Source organism: Grammomys surdaster, unplaced genomic scaffold (genome assembly GCF_004785775.1).
Source record: "Grammomys surdaster isolate TR1022 unplaced genomic scaffold, NIH_TR_1.0 127, whole genome shotgun sequence".
Taxonomy (NCBI): Eukaryota; Metazoa; Chordata; class Mammalia; order Rodentia; family Muridae; genus Grammomys; species Grammomys surdaster.
Genome location: NW_021604585.1, coordinates 7,959,350 through 7,984,701, shown reverse-complemented (window position 1 = coordinate 7,984,701; position 25,352 = coordinate 7,959,350). Strand labels below are relative to the sequence as shown.

General features: G+C 37.4%; 1 protein-coding gene across 1 annotated transcript in view; it reads right to left on the bottom strand.

Moving 5' to 3' along the window:
- Gphn (gephyrin) overlaps nt 1-25,352 on the bottom strand; it is a 442,000-nt gene that overhangs the window by 68,246 nt on the left and 348,402 nt on the right. The window contains exons 12-13 of the mRNA XM_028788870.1: nt 13,618-13,710; nt 5,277-5,332 (exon numbers count right to left, since the gene is read on the bottom strand). Coding sequence (XP_028644703.1) covers nt 5,277-5,332; nt 13,618-13,710 — 149 coding nt within the window. The remainder of the gene's footprint in view (nt 1-5,276; nt 5,333-13,617; nt 13,711-25,352) is intronic.

Here is a 25,352-nt window from a genome sequence, read left to right as displayed (position 1 = left end):
AGCCATCTAAATTATTTATCTTGAAGAATTTCCTAAAAACATGGTGTTTCACTATCAGTTAATAAAAGTGTAAAACGTAGACTTAAATTATTTAAAAACACCCCAGTGTGGATTTAAAAAAAAAAAGCATGTATTTACATGATCCATCTGACAGGTTTGAACAGGCCTTCAGGACAATCATCTGTCAGAGGTCATGATTTAGGACAGAACAGATGCGAGAATGTTTCAAATTACTCCTAAAAGAGAATCCTGAGACAAGAGTAAAAAATGTTTACAAGTATTTTAGCTTGCTTTATTTTACATGTATGTATGTATGTATGTATGTATGTATGTATGTATACATGCTTGTTCATCACAAGTGGTCCTGTTGCTACCAAAGGTCAGTAGAGGGCATGTGATGCTCTGGAACTAGACTTACAATTGGTCGCAAGCCTCCCTGTGGTTCAGAAAACTGAATAGCAGGTGCTCTTAATTGCTAAACCCTCTCTCTAGTCCCATGTACTTCTTAACATACACACACGCACATGCACGCATGCATGGACATGGACACACACACACACGCATGCACACACGCACACACACAAACACGCGCACGCATAAACCTTAGACAACGATTAAGGAAAACTACCAGAAGTATAAAGTACCAATAAGAAGTTATATCCAGAATATCCTTTATAGTAAGAAAATCCTTGAAAAGTCATTTTATATTGTTAACACAAAATACTACAAAGTGGCTAATATTCTTTGAACCTCTCAATCCACTCTGGGTTAAAAATTAAATTAACTATATATTCTAGAGTGTAAATTCTACAAAGGTAAAACATTTGCTCACTTTTGGTTTGCCTCTGCAGCTCACACCAATGTTTTGTGACCTCTGCTCTGGCCCAGAAGACTGAGCTCTATGGAGTATTTTAAGCAGGTTCCCATCACTCTGGCCAGTGGGACTAGTCCACAGAGAAGTAGATCTGTCACTCCCTTTGTTCTTGTTGCAGTTTGGTGGCAGTCAGGGCTTCTTTACTAACTGAAGGCCACAGCTCCTTTTGGAGTGGTCTCATAGCTATGAATCTCTGCAGGTTGAGGTGCTATTCTCTCTCTTCTCCTTCAGACCGAGAGGTCGTAATGGGATATCACTTTAGCTAGTTCTCAAATGTCTCACATACTTTTGTGGTTCCTTTTCACTCCATCCCTACTTTGGAAACAATATCACTTTAATCTTTACAACCTCTACTTTCCCAGAGACATCTTTATAATCCCAAAGCCTAGAAAGTGGTTGGCATACACTTGTAAGCAACAATTATTTCTAGAACAGATAAATAACTATGTATTATCTCATTATTACAAGAATTTCATGAGGTATGTACTGAATAATGGTATATACCTCCAGTGTTCTTCCTGTCTTTCCCCCACAGTCATTGGAGATAGACAAGTGTGATAGATAACATCTAGCACAAGTTACATACTTTAAACCCTTTTATTCTGCTAATTCAATAAATGACATTCGAGTATTGTTCAGAAATGTTACATATTCATGTAAATTTCTACCAAAATAATGCATGATTTAAAATGAAAAGTTAGGGCCATTGTGTTTTAAAAATTATAATTTCCAATTCCAGATATCACTTATTATCTGGGACATCCAAAAATGTTTTTATTAATTCTTTGAGAATCTTGTACAGTGTTTTTTGATTATATCCATCCTCCTCCCCCAGCTCTTCCCACAGACTTCCTCACTTCCCTACCCATCTAACTCGATTTCACCTGCCCCCATCAATACAGTTTGTGTTATCTGACTACTTTTGGGTATAAGGTCTGCCCTGAAGTGTGGTTGATACCAGGTTATTATACTACTGAAGAAAACTTACTTTACTTTCACCAAGCAGCACCCAAATGCCAACAACTGCTCAGCGAGGGGTGTGGCTTCATGCCCACCTCATGCCCTATCCTGCATGCTGCACACATTTTAGTTTGGCTTGAGCTTGTGTAGGTCTTTTTCCTGTTATTATCTAGAAGATATTGTTTCTTTGAGGTCATACTACCTCTGGCTCTTTCCACCAATCTTCTGCCTAGACAGATCCCAGAGCTTTGAGGAGCGGAGTGTGATATAGAAATTATCTGAGATATCTCTTAATGCATATGATCATTTTATAGCATATTCATTTTTGATAAGAATGTTTTCATGTGAGACATATGGTTTTATAAGAGGGGTTAATGCCCAAACTATCTTTGGGGCCTGTGGAACACTGAATTTCAAATAGGTCTAGAGAAAATTCTTTGCTAAATAATTTGCATTAGAAAGTAAATCCTAATGTAAATTTCAGGGCTACTGTTTCTTTTAAAAATTATTATTTTATTCTATGGGTCTGGGTATTTTGTCTATGAGCTATGTCCATGCCTGGTGCCAGAAGAAGGCAGATGACCTGGAACTGGAGTTACAGACAGTGGTGAACTGCCATCTGGGTGCTGGAATCAAATTCAGGTCCTCTAAAAGAGTAGCAAGTGTTCTTAGTCTCTGAGCCATGTCACCAGCCTAGGCTATTGAATCTGAAGCTGCGCTATGCTAACCTCAGCTTACTCGGGTGCTGTGTACTGCCGTCAGTAAATGTGTAAGTTCTATTGCAGTTGAGTCCCTAATTTTCACTATTATTATTAGTCTGTGTGTATGATATGTGTGAATCATGGCACTGGTAGATGCCAGAGGACAACTTTCAGGAGTTGGTTCTCTCTTTTGCTGTAGATTCCAGAGATCAAACTCAGTTTTCCTGCTGTGTGACAAATGTCATTACCAGATGAGCCATCTGGGTGGCCCTCTAATTTTCTTTATTTTTGGCTCAAATCAACTCTTATGATATTTTAATGTGATTATTAATACTAGTTTTATTTTCTTGATTCAGGATCCTGTTGTGTGGTCCAGGCTAACCCAGATCTCACAGTCCTCCTGCTGTATGGTCTCAGTGAATGTTAGGACTACACAAGTACCACCAACCCTGGCAACGATTTGGCTGTTCCCTAAGATCATGAATTCTAGATGGTAGGTAAAAGAGTCCTACCAACTTACATCATATTAAACCCAATGTTAAAGATATTACTGGAGATGTAAAACCTTGTATATCTATCTAGATCAGACAATACAACTGGCATATGAAGGAATCAAGTACAAAGATACATTCTAGGAATATGTGACATATTTCCTTTACTCTGTAAGATGAGAAGGTATTCTCTTAAATTGAAATTTGCTATATGTTATATATATATGTACATATAACATATATATATATTGAACATAGTTAAAATCTTGGTTTTTTATTATTGGAGGTACTGAGTCTCCTCCTTTGGAAATATAATGACAACATTTTACAGTTACTCAGTATTTTCTTTGAAAGCATCCAGTGATAACTACTGGGACCAAACTATTAGTGATTTAAGGCCACACATTTTAAAGCACTAAGAAATGATTTTTCAAATCACTGCCCATGTGTATACAATGGCGTCTCAATGCTCAAGCGTAAGTTGTGAGTGAACAATGTACCTCTTTTGAGATATCTGAGCTTGCGCTAAGTATGTGTAACACATATTGTAGGTAAAGAACAACACAGGTGATCTGAAGAAAAAGCTGCTTTCTTGAACTAGTTTGACATTACCCTATCAAGCCTTTATAAGAATTTAGAAACTTTTATGTTTCACAGTTCATTTTATGCTCCCAGTTCTCTAGTTTAGTCAGAAGTAACTAACAAATAGGGGAGAGAGGCTTAGAACTCTTAATCTGTTATGCTGTGGTTAACATAAACCACCTGTAGTTTTCTGAGTAGTTCACATAATTTTTATTTAAATATTTGTTTTTCTATTCTTTTAAGGCAGGGTTTCACCATATATATAGTTATGGCTGCCTGGAATTTTGCTATGAGTCCCAGGTTGACCTTGAACTTGTATCGATCCTCCAAGGTCTCTGCTATAACAAGTGCTAGAATTATAGGCATAAGCTGCCTGGCCAGGCACCTCTGGGTTTTTTAACCTATACTGCTCTCTGTCTAGAATGCTCCAGTGTTATCATCCTAAGCATCTTCTGTTGAAATGTTCAAGTCTCTTCTGCATTCAGAGTGAGTGACTGGCACCATTAGCTTAATAACTAATATACTTTATAATATTTAGTTATTTATGCTGCCTCGTCTGACTCCTTAAGAGAAGAATAGTATCTTAATCTAAGTTATAGATCAGAATGTAGCACTTTCCAATCATATAGTGTGTTGGACACAGGAATGCTCAGTACATTCAACTGAAGTTCAGACAAGTATTCCTTGAACACCAATTTGTTTTGTGGCTTCACTATAAAATGGCCATTCATATCTGTTAGAAATATCTGTGCTATGTGATCAAATAAAGTAAAAAAGAATTAAAGGGAGATGCTCATTGGGTAAAGTGCTCAATGTACAAGTGTGAGGTCCTGAGTTTGAATCCCCAGAACTCATGTAAAAGCAAGCACAGTAACATGTGCCTGTAATTCCAGTGCTCTATGGTGAGGGGGGAAGTGAATACCAGAGACTTAGAGTCTCAAAGGCTAGCTGTCATTACACATATTGCAGTAAGTAACAAAGAGACTCTGTCTTAAACAAGGTAGATGATGAGGACTGACATCTGCGGTTGTCTTCTTATTTGAATATGTGCCATGGCATCATGTGTGTACCTACATTCAGACACAAATGCACACACACACACACACACACACACACACACACACACACACACACACCAAGCCTACCTGTTTTTTCCCCCTAAGTAGTATGTGAAAATAATATGGCAATAAATAATTTTTAAAAAGTGTCAATTTTGGTAAACTTATCTTCATGTCTTTTCTTCCTCAGCTTCTCATGTACTTTTGTAACTTTCAAAATAAACAGAGTTAACGCCATCTGTAGAAGGTTGATTCCAACAGCAGTGACTCTAGCTTCCGCATCTAAGCATCTAAGCATCGAGGTGAATGTAGTTCTAGCCAGAAAAATCAAAATTTATAGGGAGAATCACTCAAGCATAGGGCTAGAAAATGCCTATGAGGCATGTCTGTGGGTGTGTAACAAGATTATTCATCATATATTGATAGATGTAGGTTTGTTAAGTATTTTTTTTCATTGTTGTTCACAAGGGGACTTTTTCTTTTATCCTTTTGATAGTATGCTAACTAATCTTTCTATGACTTCCACCATGCTGCTACTGAAAACTTGTAACTGGATGCCCACAGTCTGTGAAGCAGACATCTTGAGTGTCCTTCAGGCTATGGAGCTCACCTGTTCACCAGCTTGGGATTCCCCAATGATGAAGCGATCTCCTGGACCATCAGCAGCTGTGAGATGGAACAGAGCCGAGAAGAAATCAGCATGGACTTAAAGCAAAAAACAAGAACCTAGTCCTGAGACTCTTAAGATTTCATTAAAATTATTTTCAGGAAGTTCTGTATTTCCAATTTCATAGAGTAGACAGTGGTTGTTCTATGACTGGCTTGATCTTTGGTATGCAATAGATTCCAAGCATCAGCAGAAGTGGATTGATTTGTGCCCTCTCTTGGCATCACTGGAGATGTCTTTCATGTAATGCCATGTGCTTTTCTAACATGATGTTCGTTTGGCTTATCCTTTCAAATGACATCACCACAGACATAATAATAATAAATATATTCATGGATATATATTCATCGACATATGAATATATCACTTTGCAAACCTAACCTTCTACAATATTTTTGCAACAGTTTTTTAGCTTAACATTTTCTTATTTATTTAAAGGGAAATTGGAAAATCCATGGACATGAAATTATCCTATTTATGAACTGGAATAGACAAGCTTTGTTGCATCATATTTTATACTTAGTATTGTTACAGCTGGAAGTAGGGGCTTGCCATGCAGGTAAGTGTTCTAATACTGAGTTACACTCACATTTCTGGCTACTTACTTTTATTTTTAGAAGTGAAGAGTATTTATTTATTAAAAATTTATTTTTGTCATAGGATTTCACTGCATGGCCCTGGTTGGGCTGGGACATGCTATGCAGACCAGGCTGGGCTTGAATTTGAGACAGTTCTCCTACATCTGTCTTCCATGTATTGGGATTACAGACATATATCACCGTGCCAGGTAAAATTACTTAAAAAAACTTTTTGAGCATATATGTACACTTCTGTGTGCAAATGCAAGCACCTGTGTGGGACAGTGCACATGTGGATGTCAGTGAACAACCTTGCCTACTCCCTTATTTAAGACAGGGTCTTTGATATTTTCTGGCTGTATATGGTAGACTAGCTGGTTCCTGAGATTCTGATCTTTCCTCCCATCTTCCTATAGAGCCTTTAGGATTAGAGATCCTCATGCTTTGTACCCAAGAATTTGAGCTCAGGTCCTCAAGACTACGTGGCAAGCACTGTTACCTACTGAGCTTTCTCCCTAGCTCTTAAAGACACTAATCTTTAAATTGAAAAAAAATTCAGAATCGGGATTAAGAAACAAACAAACAGACCAACCTTCTTGTTTAGCCTCATCCACTCCTTCTCCAATGCCTGACACAGTAAGTAATGACTTGGAAAAAAGAATTTCTAGAGAATACTAGTGCAAGGCCTATCTAATGAGTTTTATGATCACTATTTTAATTTTCATGTCATCTGATAAAGCAAGGGATTTGAGGCCTATATATGGAGATGATAACACCTTACATATGAATATTTAATTATATTTGCCGTAACAGTGACAATTAAACAACTTTTCCCATATTAAGGAAGACATATGAAATAATTTTATTCTTCCCTTTCTTCTCCCCTTTTTATCCATTCTTCATGGGACACCACTTTGTAGTACAAGCTGGCTTGTAGTTCGTCATGTAGCCCACAGTTCTTGAACTTGCAGTGAGTTCTAGGCTTACAGACATGCACTATCATGCGTGCATGTCTGTAATCTGAAATTAAGTAATTAATTGTTTCTTTAAGTATAAGGCAGTATTATTTTTATAAAGGCTTAAATAAAATATTGTTTGAGTCACAGTTGGCTTTTGTTACTTTGATGTAGAGAGGGACAAAGATGAGAATCACTTTTATGACTACATGTTGTACCTTAACCTTTATAAATATTATCTGAGTGAATAAATTCCTAGAGTTTTGCATTTTTTTTTTTTTGGAAACTTATATTAAACTAGAAGTTTTCCTGGAATGCTGTTTTTACATGCCACTTTTACAGGTTCATTAAAAAGCCTCTTAGATAATGTAAAATACAGACAAAAACAATTACTTCAAGAATTATTGACATTTTACAAATGTTTAAATATATTAAACAAATTTTTTCAGTATTTTAAAGCAAATTACTTTTTTATTGAAAATTAATGAATCAATGATATTTTATAATTCCATATTGAATATGTGTACACACTTGTGTTTAATTTTCATTATTTATATGTGTGTACTAGAGAAAACATTATCAGCTTGTTTCATTTTATAGCAATCTAGATTTCTAACTCCCCCACCTCACTTTTATTTTTTGTTTTTTTTCTTTCTTTTCTTACTTCTGTCCCAGAGTCAATCAGCATGGCTTGAAGTAGTAGAGAAGAAATGAATCTGAATCCTGACTCTGGCCATTATTAGATTCAAGACTTTCACAAAACTAGTCAGCCTCTGAGCTTGCTAGTAAAAACAAAGATAGTCATGGTGTGTTCATACCTATTAAAGATAGTCACTACTTTTATTCTTTCAGTAAATTTCTACCAAGTGTCTTCTATTCCCTAAGTGTCAAATCAAGTACTCGGGACAGTGAAGGGAGTAAAATGAGATTATTTCCATTCTAAAAATGTGCAGACTGTTTTAAGTTTTTTCAAACTCTGGGTCCAAAATGGCAATATAATGGATATATATCAACTTATAAACATACTTCTGAAGGAAAAAATAGAAATATTATTTTATAGGTCAAGTGCAACAATGTGTGACAGCAATCCCAGCTGTAGTTGAAGCTGGCCTGGAACTCACTATATAGCCCAGGCAGTCCCTGAACTCCTTGAACCTTTGCCTCAGCTTCTCTTGTGCTAGGGTTACCTCCAGGATCAACCACATCTGGGTCATCTCTCTTTTCTTAATGTCCAGAAAACACCTTTAATTTTGTTACATTTTTGAGGATTTCTGTTTTTGTCATTTGATATAAAGTTGATACTAGCAGATAACTAATCATTGTGGCATTATATAGAAAATTATCACCCTAAATTCATTTGTTATAGGAATATCCTTCATTTAATTTCCCTACTGGGTAATTCTACTAGGTAATTAAATCAGATAAATTTTTTTTTAAAATTTGTAGTCCTTTTCAATGAATAGCAGGAAGCACAGTTAAGGATAGTTAAGTGAGAAGGTAACATGTATTCTTTTCCAGGTGGTTGTGGAATAATGCCCATTTATTGTTGCTATTGGGAAAGGAGATATTTATCTCCTTAAAATATAAAATATGTTAACTGTTCTTAAATTAACTAAAATTAATTGTTCCAATTACGGTATCTGCTCACATAAGTACTATTCCCCATGTCTCTCTCGCAGGCTTCCTTTTTATCTAAAGTAGCTATGGTAGAAAGCAATGATAGGCGACTAATGAGCTGAATAAAGAAGCTATGGCCAGAGAAGATGTACACATAGACTAGTGACCCAGAAACACCAATCATCGAAGCAGCAAAGAACCAATTCTAAACCAAAATGTCTGTGGATGTTGAATTTGTGTACTGTAACATATTAGATATGGTTTGATTTATGAGAGGTTAATAAGGAGAATGCAGTAAGATATGAACAGTTTTATAATGTTCCTTTTCCTTTTTGTACTTTCTATCTATATCTTTAATTAGCATGTTAGAAAAACTTTTAAAATTCACTTGGTATATTACTCAATTGTAATGATTTCTTTTGACATACTCTTTCAAAACTGTTATAAATGGTACTCAAAGTAATTCCTAGCTTGTTCAAAATACCTGTTTTTACACAATTCTAAAACAAATAGTAAGAGGATAAAACTATCCAGTTTAATTTTTTTCTATAAGGTTAAATGTGAAATTCTAAGATACTGTTTTTTTAATATGTAAGAAGGAATATGTGCAGCACTTCTACATGAGTACACAAGCACATCAAGACAATGTTCAGCTTGACTAGGGAGAGGGAGAAATAAACTTTCAAAAACACTGGGGCTAGAGAGACGGCTCAGTCGTTACGAGTACTGCGTTCTCTTCCACTGGACTGGATTTGATTTCCAGAAACTATATGACAACTCACGATCCTTTTAACTCTCTCTCAGGGAACCCCGTGCCCTCTTCAGTCTTCTCTGGAATGCACAGCAAGAATAAAAATACTGCATGGACATTAACTGTTAATATGCCACTTTCATTAACTGTTAATATGCCACTTTCATGTTGTTTTTAGTTTTAAAAACCTTTTAAATTCTCTTTTTCCTAAATGTAGTTTTAGGTTTATAAAGTTATACATATTCTTATTATGTATCATTTGCCTTTTGTTGTTGCTGCTGTCTTCTCGTTTTTTAAGAGCCGGCTTCTCTGTGTATCCCTGGCTGTCTTGGAACTCACTTGGCTGGTCTCAACTCAGAGACTCGACGCCTCTGCCTCCTGAATGTGAGTCACTACCACCGGCTGACTTTTGCCTTCTTTCTATTTTATTTTTCTTGGTTTTTTGAAAGCTGTTTATACGTACTTTTCCTTAAAAAAATTTTTTTTGACACATGGTCTTGTCTAGCTCTGGCCAGTTTCTTACCTACTATGTGACCCAGAGTAATGGTAATTTTCCTGCCTTAATCCTCCCAAGTGCCAGGCTAAAGGTTTGAACCACTACCTCAAGACTGTTTTTTCTTACTTCTTGTTGTCTTAGTCTTTCTATTACTATCTTGATTTTCCAGCCCACACCTCTAAATCTAAGTGTTCTTCCAAATGATTTGGAGTTTTATTCCACATGTTTATGAGGGAAATCTAGAAATCTAGAACAAGTTAGAAACTTTTCTACAGGGGTCACTGGTTGTTACTAGATGGCCTAAGACAAAAGTAGAGAAGAAAAAGGGACTATAAAGGGTTTTGGAGAGAGTGGAGTTGAGTAAAAAAGGGTAGGAAGCCATAGCCATTGCTCAAGGGTAAATGTGTGTATGTGTGTGTGCGCACGCGTGTGTGTACATGTGCATATACATTGTTTCCAAATTACAAAGGTGAGGATATACAAACTGAAAAATTCATGCCTTTGTCTTTTTTAGAAATTTGTTGTTTCCATTATAACACATCCCAGGCACCCTCTGTGATTCTCTGTACACAACGGCTGCACTATGTGCCACATCTTCTTATCTGCTCTATATTCTCGAGAACTAGCGACAGTTTGTATACAGAAGGAAATGTCCAACTGCTAGGCAATGTCTTGGACGTTTTATACTGTGGAATATCATTTGGGGTTTTTCTTTGTGAAATAACTAAAAAAAAAGCAATCTTAAACAAAAGAATAAGTAGGATACTCAATTGTGATTTTACACAAGATATCTTGAATGAATCTACAGCAGTAGAAAGGCACTTTCATGGCTCATGAGGGCTAGCTAAAGTCTTGGCAACAAAAGAGCAATGAGCAATAGTTTCTTTTTATGCAGCTTCTGGTACCGCATGTAACATCACAGAGGCACATTCTTTCTGAGAATAGTTCTGCCTTAGATAATTTATCTTCTCATTCTTGCCTACTTTATACCCAAGCATGTAAAAAACACTTTCTTTTTGCTAATATTTCACTTCCCATAGCTGTTTCACTCCACAAATAAGAATCTTTTGTCATTTTATAGTAATCCTGGATTGCTATAAAGAGATCAAAACAGAATTTACCTTTTAGATTGAAATAAGAAATGCAAAGAATCCATGAAGTGATCATAACGATAAAAAATTTTCTTTCTGGACAATATTCAATTTTGTAAATCCTATAGGAAAATAAACTTGGAAGAAAAGTATGTGTTTGGGAGACAAGGTATCTTGTTTAACTCACACTGGCCTTACACTAATGATCTTGCAGTCCTGGAACCTAGATCATTTAAACTATTTTCAAAGGCTATCTACATAGACTATTTGTGATAGTCTCCTATGTCTCTAACATAGGGGATGGAACTGGAACATTACAGATCAGTGAGTGTATTTTATTACAAGAAAATAAAATACTATTTTAATGGACAGGGTTAAAGAAACAAAACGAAAGAAAATTCGTAACGTGCCATTTAAAACAATTTGGCTAGTTGTGTCCTCATGTGAGTCTATAAGGGAAATATGAATTTTAAATTAGGGTTTTCATTGTTTAAATATTCCTGTAGGCTGTGGTTCTATGTAAGCACTAGTAGCTTGGTGTGTTTTATTCTTTAAATATGAATGTTAGCTATCCAAATAACAAAGCGTGAAGATTGTTAGAAGCATTTCTAAAGTAATACTTTCAAAATATCTGAGTATTCCTGGAATACTGATTTATTGTAACCGAATCTCAAAATACATGTCAGTAAAAGGCAAAAGATTTATATGATCTGACGACCAAATGTAATGTCTTCATCAAACCCTTCCCCTCAGGGCTCAGGGAACTATTCAGAAGAGAATGCAGAAAGATTTAAGAGCCTGAGGCGATCGAAGACTCCAGGGAAATAGTATCTCCTAGATACAACAGTATTGATGTCCATCTAAATACACAAGACTATACAAGGTACAGTCAGATGGGATCCCAGTACACAACGGGTGAGTGAGCACAGAGTCCCACTCTGAACCGAGAAGATATTTATAATTGATATCCATGGACAAAGGAAAAAAATCAGTTTTCTTTAATGGAGCGTTGTCCTGTCCAGCAGGGCATTAAACAGGGTCTGGGGAGATCACCTAAGAGAGAATGGGGAAAAACGGGCAAACACAAAGAACCACGGCTTGTCTATAGGCTGATCAAACCATAATTTTTACTTTTTCACACAGGGGTTATATACACAAAAGGCAGGATGTGGGGAAGGGATGATGCAGGAGCATAGGTGTTCAGGGGGAATACAGATATCTTCCAGAACAGAGTGTCAGCTGGGTGAAGGTTCAGGGGACAGATCACTATGACTCCGCCTATGATTCACTTGTCTTTATCTAAGTTGGTACTATCCACCAAGGCTACCTATCTACAAGATCTATGACTATTCACCTGGCAATTTCCCACCAAAGCTGCTTGTTTACAATAGCTTCTAGGCATCTGTTTCAGTGCTTTCCCACAGAGACCTAAGGCTTTGTGTTAGCAGGCATGTATGTTAGGCCTACTGCTGTTTCTAGGCCTATGGCTGATTCTAGACCTACAGTGTATAAGGAGGGCTGCCCCTGACAGAGTGTCACTGTGCATATCAACCATACTACATGCCCAGAGTAGTTAACCAACACATAACAGTCAGGGACTTTTTTGTGGCCTTTTGTTTCATTTGGTTTGTTTGGTATTTTGTGTCTTATTGGTCTTTTGTTTGTTTTAAATTTTTTTGGACTTTTTTTGAAAAAGAGAAAAAAAAAAAGTTGGGTGGATAGAGAGGTAGGTACAACCTGGTAGGAGTTGGAAGAGGAGAAAACATGACCAAAATATATTGTATTAAAAAATTTAAATAGAAAAGGAACTGTATTTTTAAATAACCCTGAAAAGATGGGAGATATTTTTAGATTATTTTTTGAGTTAATAACCAGTAACATAAAAATAATATATTGATTTTTGAAAATAGCTAAGAAAAATGATTTTAAATATTCTCATCACAAGAAATAATTATATGAAACAATAATATGCTAATTAGATCAATGGAATCATATCATAATGTATCCCTATTTTAAAATATATTGTACACAGAAAAACAAAGGAAAAAATCAAGTAAGAGTTAACAAAGCAACTTAAGTGTAATCTTATCCTGGGTTATCAGGTCAGATTCTAGGCAGGCAACTGTTATTTATTATTTTCTTTTAAGCTTTATTCAATTTTTGGCAACTCTGAGGGTATGAGCTCTGAGAGTAGCATCTGGAGTTCCAGAACTCTGATTCATAGTTTCTTCTGGAGAGAATTAAAGGTTTCATGCCTGCATTTCATCAAATCTTTTACTGATGTTTTAAGTTTAAACCAAGAAAACAGACTTTTACATTTAACCAGAATGCTAGGAATCTGCTCATTTTTCCTGGGACCTATAGATGTTTCCAACTAGAAAACATGCAGAAGACTTCCACATCAAGGCTGTCTGCTTTCTGATATGTGAGGGCTAAAAGCATAAGCTACAGTAACCGTATCTTCTGGTTTTGTCCTGCCAGAGGATTCAGGGCCTTGTACATGCTAGGTGGTTTCTCTGAGCCACATTCATAGGTGAGTAATGGCATTTTTAATTTGACCTCTGTGTGTACATGTATCATAAAGGATTTTCATAGGACTGTATAATACTTTCCCTGCAGAATATTAATCAAGATTGCCTCAAAAATACATAGGTACAGATTAGTGGGTTTATCAGTGAGTGAAATAATTGTGACAATTAATTGGGAATGGATATAACAATTTTCAGGAATAAGGATAAAAAAAATGTAGAAAAATAGAGTACGAGTCTGATGACCCTTAAAAAAAACTTATTTACCTCGAACAGCATAGCCATCTTTTACTGATGCTGGGAATGGGGGTAGGTTGTCTTTTGCATATACATCTTGAGCAAGGACTCGTCCCATTCCATCTGAAAGAAAAGAAAGAAATATGAATAATGGAGGCAACAGGTAAGTAATCATTCATAAATAAGATGGGCACGGTGCCTGTGTCACATCTTGTAAATGGGCTCAAGTAGACCTTCTGATTTCCATCCTAAGGAAAAATAGACAGAAGAGATGCGTCCTGGTTTCTAGATTATATAAGGTCAATTTTTAGTAATTCTTACAGCAATTATCTAAATATGAATTGCTACACAGTAAGAAAAGATAAGAAGCAATGTCATGAATCTTCTGAGAATTCAAGTATTATATTCTTCAAAAGAAAAACCAAATTTAAATATTTTCATATTCATAGACCCAGAAATTTCCCTTCTATTATTATATTTTAAGATTTTATCTTCATGGAGATCTTTAGTTCAGAGTTGTTTATATTAGTAAATATAGAAAGATACCAAAAGGCCAATAATATATTGAAGTAAACAGTGACATCAATTTTATGATAAAATGTGGGACTAGACTTCTGGTCTGGGCCCGAGCACAGAGCAGATCCCAGGCGGCAGCTCTGTACCAACCTCACAAAACCTAGAGGAAGATGGCATCCCAGGAGCTCTAACCCTGGCAGCATCTCAGGTAATAATGAATCACCCATGATGTCTGCTGTTAGAAGTTCTAATCCAGATGCTGGCCTCTGAGCTTATACTACTCAGACCTTCAACGGGCCATTGACAAGCACATCAAACAGCTAGAGACTGACATCACTAATCTGAAGAATTCCCTCGTTTTGCTGTCTGAAGAGTCCTCCAAAAATTGCAAAGGACTTTATTGGACTTGATTTACTCTTTTACAATAGAAAAGATTGTGTATAGCTCTTGACTGTGTGCGGCCCTTAAAGAAAAATGTTGCCTTTACATATACAAGACAGGGATGGTTAAAGAGAGCATGAAAAAGGGCAGAGAAGGCCCTGAGAAAAGACAGAGAAAGAGAAAGATGAGAGCTGATACAAGAATTGGTTTTCAACCTCTCCATGGTTGTCAACCCTACTTCCTCCCATCTTGGGACCATTAATTGGGTTATTTTTGCTTATTTCTTTTGGTCCCTGGGCCTTAAATTGGCTGACTAACTTTGTGAAACAACTGATAAATAATTTGGTAGCAAAACCTATTCAGATACATTATCATAAGTTAGCTATGGAGGGCCACGAGACTCAAGATGAGGTTGTTACTCTATCCAGTGTTCCCAAAACCCATCTCCACCCAATCTAAAAGAGGGGACTTCTGCCCCTAGACCAAGCAGAGAGGGGTCACCCAGAACCCCCTCTAACTGGTGATCTGAATTCTTGCTCAGGCTGCGAGGGTAAGCACTGCAAGGGGTTCCCTGAGGGACAAGCCTGACTGCATAGGGGTTGATGTCAAAAGTATCCCCTCTCCAGGAAAAAGACATTGGGACGGGTACGGCCCTCATGCCTCACTGGACAACGACAGGGGGACCAGAGCCATTACAAGGTCCCCTTCAATTACTGGAGGTCAGGCCTCTATCCCCGCCTTCACAAGATTAGAATTGCCACAGCCCTTCTATACTTAGAGAAGGGAGGAGATGTTAGGGGCAGCCCTGCTTACACACTGAATGCCTAAAATCAGCCATAGGCCTAAAATCAGCAATAGGCCTATCATACATGTATACTAACACCTAGTCTTGGGTCTCATTGGAAAAACATTGAAACAGATGGCTATAAGCTAATATAAACAGGCAGCTTTTGTGGAAATTTACCAGCCTGAGTAGTCATAGACCTTGTAAATAGATAGCCTTGGCAGATAATATCAACTTAGATAAGGACAAGTGAATTATAGGCAGAGTCATAGTGACTTGTCCCCTGAACCTTCACCCAGCCGATACCCTGTTCTGAAAGATACCTGTACTCTCCCTGAACACCCACGCTCCGGTGTCATCCCCTTCCCCACATCCTGCCTTTTTGTGTTTATAACCCCTTTGTGGATAAGTAAAAATTACAATCTGATTTAAAAAAATAAATAAAAATAAAAATCAATAAAAAATATGGGACTAAAGTAGCATTTATAAAGAATACTCATGGGCAGATGAAAAATTCTTAAAAAGATATATTTTAAAACACGTAAAATTATACACGCACTATACTATATAAAAACATAAAGGCTGTTACTTTAAAATGCTAGTTCTGTTTTTTTTTTTTCTCACTTTGTTATAGTTTTTGGCAACAGTTTCAAATTTTGGCTTTCACACAACAAACATGTCATTCTTGCAAGATTTCTTCCCAATCATTTCATTTGAATTTAAACCTTTGATTTTGGCTTCATTAACCCAAGTGATTTAATGACAATTAGTGTATCAATAATGTGTGGTATAATTCAAATAGATTGATGAGTAACTCCTTAAATTCTTCATTGAGTCTTGGACCTTAAAACCAAGGCAAGTACCAGGATTTGATTGCTATGAAGCACCTGCATACTTTATAGTATCTCATTGTTTCCATTGGGGTTGGTTTGACTTTAGCCACTGAGGGCCTATTGCTTTCAAGATTTAGGGCCTAGAAGTACAGAGATTTTTTACTTTTGTACTCTAATTCATAGAGATACCAACTCTTACTTTTTAGAGCACAGAATCTTGAATTGGAAGGGAGAATTTGGTAGATTTTAGCTTCATATATTTCCACAAGGTTGAATCTCTTCTGGACCTATACTTTCCAAGACAAGGAAATGTAATGAGACCATAGGTCTGATTCCTATTCACACATTTGTTTTTTTTTTTTTTTCAGTGTTTTCCTATGTAGCCCAGGATGGACTTAAACTCAATTTCCCCAATTTTATCTCTGAATTGTAGAATTACAGGTATAACTGTAGAATTACAGGTATAATAGTAGAATTACAGGTGTAAGCCACCAAACCTTGCTAGAATATCAGTTCCTAAATGAACGAGAAGTTGTAAGGTAGTCATTGATATTGAACCGGTATCATAGTTAACCTACAAGAGTGGTTCCTTAAATATAACTGGTTTTGCTTATAGTGGCAGGTCCAAATACAAGCTCTACACCTACTTTTATACTAAGAGAATGTCTTTGCTGGGATCTTAAATATTATTTATTAATGGCTAGCTGGGTGGTGGCAGCACACGACTTTAATCCCAGCATTCAGGAGGAAGAGGTAGGTAGATCTTTATGAGTTCAAGGCTAGCCAGGTCTACAGAATGAGTTCCAGGAGAGTCAGGGCTACACAGTGAAACTGTCTTAAATAACCAAGAACCAAAACTAAACCAAACCAAACCAAACCAAACTATAATGGTCAAAAATTAAAGTTGGCACATGGGTTGCATTTTTCTGGCAGCTGGCCCTTAGCAGGTTTATTGATATCTAAAAAAATGCTTACTAACTTTTAAACTTACTAAACAGTACCATGTACAATGTATCACCTAATCTCACAATAATGCAGAAATGTATCTGTCAGAATTTAGAGAATACATATCTGTAGACTCCTCAACCACTGATGGGATATCTATATTACAACTACTGCCTACAAAGCTCAGGGGGTATCATGGAAGAAAAGGTGGAAGGAATAGAAGAGCCAGAGGCTGGAGAGGATTGGGTAGGAATATTGTTTTCTGGACATGACATGAGTGTTGACACAGACACAGCACCTGTGAACTCATAGCAGCAGTGGGCAGCCTGCACACTCACAAAGCAGCAAATATTGAGCAAGGCTCCTTTTATTCCTGTAGTCCTAGAAGTCAGGGCCAGAGCACTGACTAGGCTATTTGAAGACTATTGATACAGGTATCTGCAGGTTTCATAGTGGCTTACAAAATATAAGTGAATGAGTTAACATAATGCTCTAATCATCTGCTTTATATGATATGCTCACTTGTGCTCTAAGAAGACAGGCAGAATTGTGGGTCAGAAATAGGTAGTCTTTTTAGGTTGTAATAGGAAACTTGTATCTGATTCAGCTTCCTACTTGATAACTGATTAACAAATGCAATAGTAGCCTGAGTACTAGTGTTTCATTTTTTTAATACGTTTTAAAGATACACTATTTTACTTTATGCATGCATGAATTTCTGCCATGTTCATGCTTGTTATGTCTTGTAACTGGGGATATGTATTGTTGTGAGCTACCACATCAGTGTTGGAAATACAAGCTGGGTCCTCTGCAAGAACTCTTGGCACTAGACCTTTTCTCCAGGTTTCTAGTAAGTACTAGTGCTTTTACACTGGGATGAGCCTTTAGATTAAAATGGTAGTAAATGGACATACATGTGTATAAAATCCAAACAATTTCAAGCCTGACTATGAGAAAACATTCGTGTTTTCTCTCTATTCTTGGAGAAAAGCTTATTAAGATACAGGTTTTACAGGGAGGTGAAAAAAATCTGTTCTTCAGGGAATGTTATTAAGTTCAGGAAGTAAAAAACCTTAAAAGCTCTAGGAAGACTCTGAAATGGACCAGATATACTAGGCCCTTCCTTCTCTAAGCAGTATCTAAACAGTAAGGGCTGCTGAGATTCTCTCAACCATTAGAGTGGCCTGAAAGGGACAAAGACTAACCAAGCTGTGTAGAAGAGACTCAGGCCAGTTGAGCTGCTTGGAAGAAGCAGAGACCAGCCAAACTTCCTGGAAAAGACATTCTCCAACCTGTGAGCGGCTTGCTAGTTGTGCAGTGCTTTCCAGGTTTCCAGCGTTTGTAGGCTGTCACCAGTGATAGTATGTGCTTTTGATGATTTGGTTATCTTTAAGTCACGTGTTCTCCCGTAATTAGCCTCTCACCCTTATCTCTATAAGCAACCCCAAAGAAATTTTGGTGGCATCCCTACTTTGGCTTTGTACCGGTTCCCTATATGGGATGTGTAGATGTTTGTTCATGTTGCCCTAGAAATCATGCCATACAACATCTTCCATCAGCATACTTAAAGTTGAATATATTCTAAAAGCTTAGACATTGTTATGCCTGTATACATTTCAATGCTTTGTTTGTTTTAATAATTTCTACTGTAATCAGGACAAACACCTCTCATTAAAACATTATTCACACTGGAGTGTATAAGCTGAAAACTCTTTTAAGTGTGAGAGAAGATGGCAAGTCCAGATGTGGCCAACAGAGGCTCCTTTCATATTAATAAGGGATGCTTCTAAAGAGAAGACAGTTCTTAGCAACATCTGACCCTTGGATAGTCTAGGTCCAGTAATAGCCTAAATGGAATAACAGATAACCTGAAATTAAAATGCCACCCTCCAGCTGGCAGACTTTAATATTAAAAGACTTAGAAAGAAGCCAATCCAACACTTTGTCTTTCTTTTGCTTCTCATGTCCTCATGTTTTCCAGTTTAAGTGAATTTTATTTTACTTTATGTGCATAGTTATTTTGCCTGCATGTATGTACATCTGTGGTCACTTGCATTCCTGGTGCCCACTGAGGCCAGAAGAGGGTTCCAGACCTCCTGAGATTGAAGTTTTCAGCTGTTGTACTGTCATGTGAGTGCTGGGAATTGAATCTGGGTTCTCTGGAAGAACACAGTGCTTTTAACTGCTGAGCCATCTCTCCATCCCTTCCCTGTTTTCTTTGATATGTTTCATTTCCATTGTCTCTTTATATCACTAATCTATGTTTTTACATTTATCTTAATTCATTTTAACTTTGTAGCATACTTTACATTAATTTTGCAATTTTATTTTTAGATTATGAGATTACCATATTTCACCCTTCCCTTTCCTCCCGCCAAACCCTCCCATACTCCCTTCCTTATTCAATTTCTAACTCATAACAACTCAATCAAAAAATGGGGTATAGAACTAAGCCGACAATTCACAACAGAGGAATTTTGGATGGCTGAGGAGTACCTAAAGAAATGTTCAAAGTCCTTAGTGATCAGAGAAATGCAAATCAAAATGACCCTGAGATTCCCCCTGAAACCAGTTAGAATGGCTAAGATCAAAACCTCAGGTGACAGCAAATGTTGGTGAGGATGTGGAGAAAGAGGAACACTCCTCCATTGCTGGTGGGACTGCAAACTGGTACAACCACTCTGGAAATCAATCTGGAGGTTCCTCAGAAAAGTGGAAATAGATCTACCTGAAGACCCAGCAATACCACTCCTGGGAATATACCCAAAAGATGCCCTACCATGCCACAGGGGCACATGCTCCACTATGTTCATAGTGGCCTTGTCTGTGATAGCCAGAAGGTGGAAACAACCCAGATGTCCCATGACAGAAGAATGGATACAGAAAATGTAGTTCATTTACACAATGGAATACTACTCAGCTATTAAGAATGAGGACATCCTTCAAAGGTCTGAGTAGTGTAAGTTCGGAGGTGAGCATCTGGATTAGAACTTCTAACAGCAGACATCACGGGTGATTCATTTTTACCTGGAAAGGAAAAAGAAGGGAGTTCTCAGGGAGATTTCTCTTCTCGGGATATAAATTGTTATTCATCTTATTTATGGTTGGGCCTGGCTTTGTGGGGGTATCTATTTATTTCATTAACCTTTTTGGTAGCCAGTTAGCTGTGCCTTCTGTGGTATCAAACAGGCATATCAATCCTGGGCCCCGTAAGGGAACTGGGTCTGGGACATTCCCTTTAAGGGTAAGAGGGTCCTTCCCCATATCTGTGGCAAAGTTTTGTTGGTCTCAGTGGTGCCAGAGGCAGTCAGCAGCAGATTTGCCATGAGCTTTCAGCTTTAGAGAGATAAAAGTAACAAGGCATGATGGAGAGTATTTCAGGGGGACTCCTTCTGAGGGGGTACCGTTCCCCCTCTTTTGTTTTTAAAGCCAATTTTTCAGAGTTCTTGTAAAATCAGGGCAGAAGTGCCAACAGTTGCTCCTTCCACACTCAGAGAGTCTTGAAGACCGTATTTAAGGATACATAAATCTATATTAATAATCTTTTGTCAAAGGACTGTTATAGCACTGCCGACAACTAATCAGACTATATAATATATCAATTAGTAATAGCTTCTTCTACTTTTTGTGAGATTACCTCTCTTTTGTCAATTAATTGTTGAGGAAAATTAGGATTTACATCTCTCTTGAGAATATTGAACAGACTTAAATTCAAATAGGTGGACTAACTCTGTGATACAACAGATAAATAATTTGGTAGCAAAACCTACTCAGATACATTATCATAAGTTAGCTATGGAGGACCACGAGACTCAAGATGAGGTTGTTACTTTATACAGGATGTTTCCAAAACCCATCTCCACCAAACCTAAAAGGGGGGACTTCTGCCCCTAGACCAAGCAGAGAGGGGCCACCCAGAACCTCCTCTGACAGGCGATCTGAATTCTTGCTTAGGCTGCGAGGGTAAGCACTGCAAGGGAATATAAATAAAAGATAAAAATATCTCTCTGGGTTCCCTGAGGGACAAGCCTGACTGCATAGGGGTTGATGTCAAAAGTATCCCCTCTCCAGGAAAAAGACATCGGGATGGGTATGGCCCTCATGCCTCACTGGACAACGACAGGGGGACCAGAGCCATTACAAGGTCCCCTTCAATTACTGGAGGTCAGGCCTCTATCCCCGCCTTCACAAGATTAGAATTGCCACAGCCCTTCTATACTTAGAGAAGGGAGGAGATGTTAGGGGCAGCCCTGCTTACACACTGAATGCCTAAAATCAGCCATAGGCCTAAAATCAGCAATAAGCCTATCATACATGTATACTAACACCTAGTCTTGGGTCTCAGTGGAAAAACATTGAAACAGATGGCTATAAGCTAATGTAAACAGGCAGCTTTTGTGGAAATTTACCAGCCTGAGTAGTCATAGACCTTGTAAATAGGTAGCCTTGGCAGACAATACCAACTTAGATAAGGACAAGCGAGTCATAGGCAGAGTCATAGTGACTTGTCCCCTGAACCTTCACCCAGCTGATACCCGGTTCTGAAAGATATCTGTATTCCCCCTGAACACCCACACTTCAGTATCATTCCCTTCCCCTCATCCTGCCTTTCTGTGTTTATAACCCCTGTGTGAATGAATTACGATTTGAGAAAAAATAAATTATTAAAAAAAAATGACTGACACACAATAAAGTTCCTATATTTAAAAAAAAAAAAGAATGAGGACATCCTGAGTTTTGTAGGCAAATGGATGGAACTAGAATATATCATCCTGAGTGAGGTAACTCAGACTCCAAAAGACATGCATGGTATGTACTCACTAATAAGTGGATACTAGAAAATAAAAAGTACAGAATACAAGATACAGTCCACAGAACTCAAAAGGTCAACAAACTGAAGGGCCCAAGTAAGAGAAGCCTCAGTCCCACTTGGGAGAGAGAAGAAAGCAAACACAAGGGGGGAAGGAGGGAGAAGCCGCAGAGGGGAACACCATCAGGTATTGGATGGGAGGAACAGTACTGAAGCCCTGAGGCCCAGCAGAAAGAATGGAAACAGGCAACCTTGGGAAGTAGGAGGTGGGAGGACCCTCTAGAATATACCAGAGGCCTGGGAGGTGAGAGAATCTCAGGACACAAAGGGAGGGAGGGACCCTAGATGAAATGTCCTACAGTGGGGACAAGGAACTTGTAGAGCCTACCTCCAGTAGAAAGACAGGGTATCAAGTGGAGGGATGGGGTTCCCATCCCACAGTCAAAAGCTTTGTCACAGAATTGTTTCTGTCTGAAGGAACTACAGGGACTAAAATGGAGAAGAGCCTGAGGAAAAGGAGGTCCAGAGACAGGCCCAAAGTGGGATCCAACTCAAGTGGAGGCCCCAAGGCCTGACACTTGACTAATGCTATGGAACACTCATAAAAAGGGACCTATCATAACTGCCCTCCAAAAGACCCAACAAGCAGCTGAAAGGGTCAGATGAAGATATTTACACCCAATCAAAAGGTAGAAGCTGGTGACCTTCTGTGGTCAAATTAAGGAAAAGTTGGAAGAAGCTGAAGAGGAGGGCAACCCTACGAAGACCAACACTCTCAACTAACCTGGACCCCCAAGATCTCTCAGACACTGAGCCACCAACCAGGCAGTATACACCAGCTGATATGAGGCTCCCAACACATATATAGCAGAAGACTGCTGGGTCTAGACTTAGAGAAGATGCACTTAACCCTCAATAGACTTGAGGCCCCAGGGAGTTGGGCAGTCGAGGGGGTTGGAGACATCCTCTTGGAGACAGGGGTGGAAGGTGTGGGGGTGTGGGGGAGGGTGAGGAGGGAGGTATGTGATGTGGAACAGTCAAAGGGTGGACTGGGAGAGGAGTAAAGTCTGGACTGTAAAAAAAGATTAAAGAATAAATAACGATAAAAAATATGTAAGTTAAAAAAAAAAAAGAAAAAAATCCCAAACAAACAAGAGTGTCAAACTCAAACTAAGCAAAACAAAGAGAAAGATCCTAACCAATAAGATTGGGCATAAGAAGAGAACATTTCAATAGATACCAATGGAAACCAAAGGATCATTAGGGAATTCTTTGAAAATCCACATTCTAAAGAGATGGTAAATTAAGAAGAAATAGATAAATCCTAGACACATATGACCTATGAAGATTCAATCAAAATCACAGACAGTTTGAACAGACCTATAAGAAGGATGGAGGCTGAAGCATTTCCTACAATGAAAAGCTTTCGACAAGATGGATGGAAGCTGATTCCTATTAGACTTTTAAAGAAGTATTAACACCAATGGTATTCAAACTACAGAGTAAAGGAGGAAGGAGGAAACAGTGTAAGGCCATTCCATGAGACCAGTATAATACTTTTGTTACCTATATCAGTCAGGGTTAGAACAAAAAGGGAGAACACTATGAGTCAACGTCTCTAATGCATATAGATACAAAAAGCACTCAATACAAACAATACTTGTAACTGATTCAAAGATACATTAAAAAGATAACCAAGACCAAGTTAATTTTGATCCATGGATAAAATTATAGTTCAACATTCCTAAATCAATACAAGTAGTGCAGCATAAACATACAAAGGTTTGGAAATCACAGGCTAATCTGAATAGTTGTAAACAGTCTTTTGCCAAAGTTCAACATTCATGATTAAAAAACAAAACAAACAAGCAAACAACCAACCCCCCCAAAAAAAAATCCTGAAGAAATTAGGAAGAGAAGGAACAAACTTCAATACTTAACTCTAAAATTAGGAATGAGATCCTTACTTTCATCATTTTATTCGATATAGCACTAGAGTCTATAATAGATTAATAAAGCAAGAGAGGAAATATCACTAAGTAAGGAAAGTAAGGAGTAAAAACATTCAAATTTTCAGTGATATGATTTGATACTTAAAGATGCTATAGATTCTGTCAGAAAACTATATGTAGTTTTCTGATAAATATCTTTATCAAAGTGTTAAGATACAAAAACAATGAACATTTAAGATAGTTTTTTGTATACCAATACTCAACCTGTTGACAAAGAAATCAAGAAAAAAAGCCTTACTGCTAGCATAAGATTCCTAGAAATTAAACTATCCAAGAGTTGGAACACTTCCACAAGGGAAAATTTAAAAATAGTGATTACAGAAACTGAAGAAGACAGAATAGAAAATGACTATATTGCAGATTCAGTGCAGTCCCCCATCTTTATCACAGCATTATCCTTTAATATTATTATGAAAATATAAAAAAGCGATTCTAAAATTCATACAAAAGTACACACAGACACTGGACACTAACATCCCCATCAACCACTAAAACAAAACAAATGAAAAATCCCAAACAAAGCCAAAACCAAACCCCAAACCACCACCACCACCACAACAACAATAATAAACCCCAAATAAGGAAAACATTCTAGGCAAAGAGACAAGCCACCACCACCAAAACAAAAAACAACACACAAAACAAAACAAAAACCAGAAACCCAACAACAGTGCTGGAGGATTCACAATATCTGATTTTAAATTATACTATTGAGCCATAGTTGCAAAGCCAGTATTGTACTGGTAAAAAGACAGAGAGAGAGAGCGAGAGAGCGCTGATAGAGTAGAATTGAGGACCTAAAGATAAACTTAGAAATAGCTACACCCATCTTTATTTTTTCCTTTTTACGAAGTTGCCAAAAACATATAGTGGAGAATAGACAGCCTCTTCAATATAAATGATAAATGGTGTTTAAGTTAGGATTTCCATTGTTGTGAAGAGACACTATGATCAATAACATCCATTATCCTATATTCTGATAACTTGAGAAGTTTACTGATACCATTGTGATAGCACTGAAACTGTAATATTTAAAACTACCGTTATACCCAATGTATGTGAGAGGCTACTGACATACTGTGCTCATTAACAGTTGAGAAGACAGTCTTGACATATATACTTACTTGGCCATTGGTAGGAACAATATTAAGACCAAGGATTGACAGTTACTAGGAAATGATGTATAGACTTGAGTCATTATTTAAATAGCCTTTAAAGTGAATTTAACATAGTTGAAACTGATTATTTATTAGACACTAAAACATTTAATATGTTCAACGACATGTTTCTTCTCTTGAAAGACTAGACAAAGTTTTGGTTCATTGTATATCTTATTTAAGTATTACAAGCTTCATATGTATAGGCTCAGAAAGAATAATAGGTTTAGAGTAAAGATATCCATTAGATAACATTAGCAAGGCAATGAATTTATGGCTAATCCTGAAATCCTGTATATGGAACACAATAATAAAATGTCTATGTTT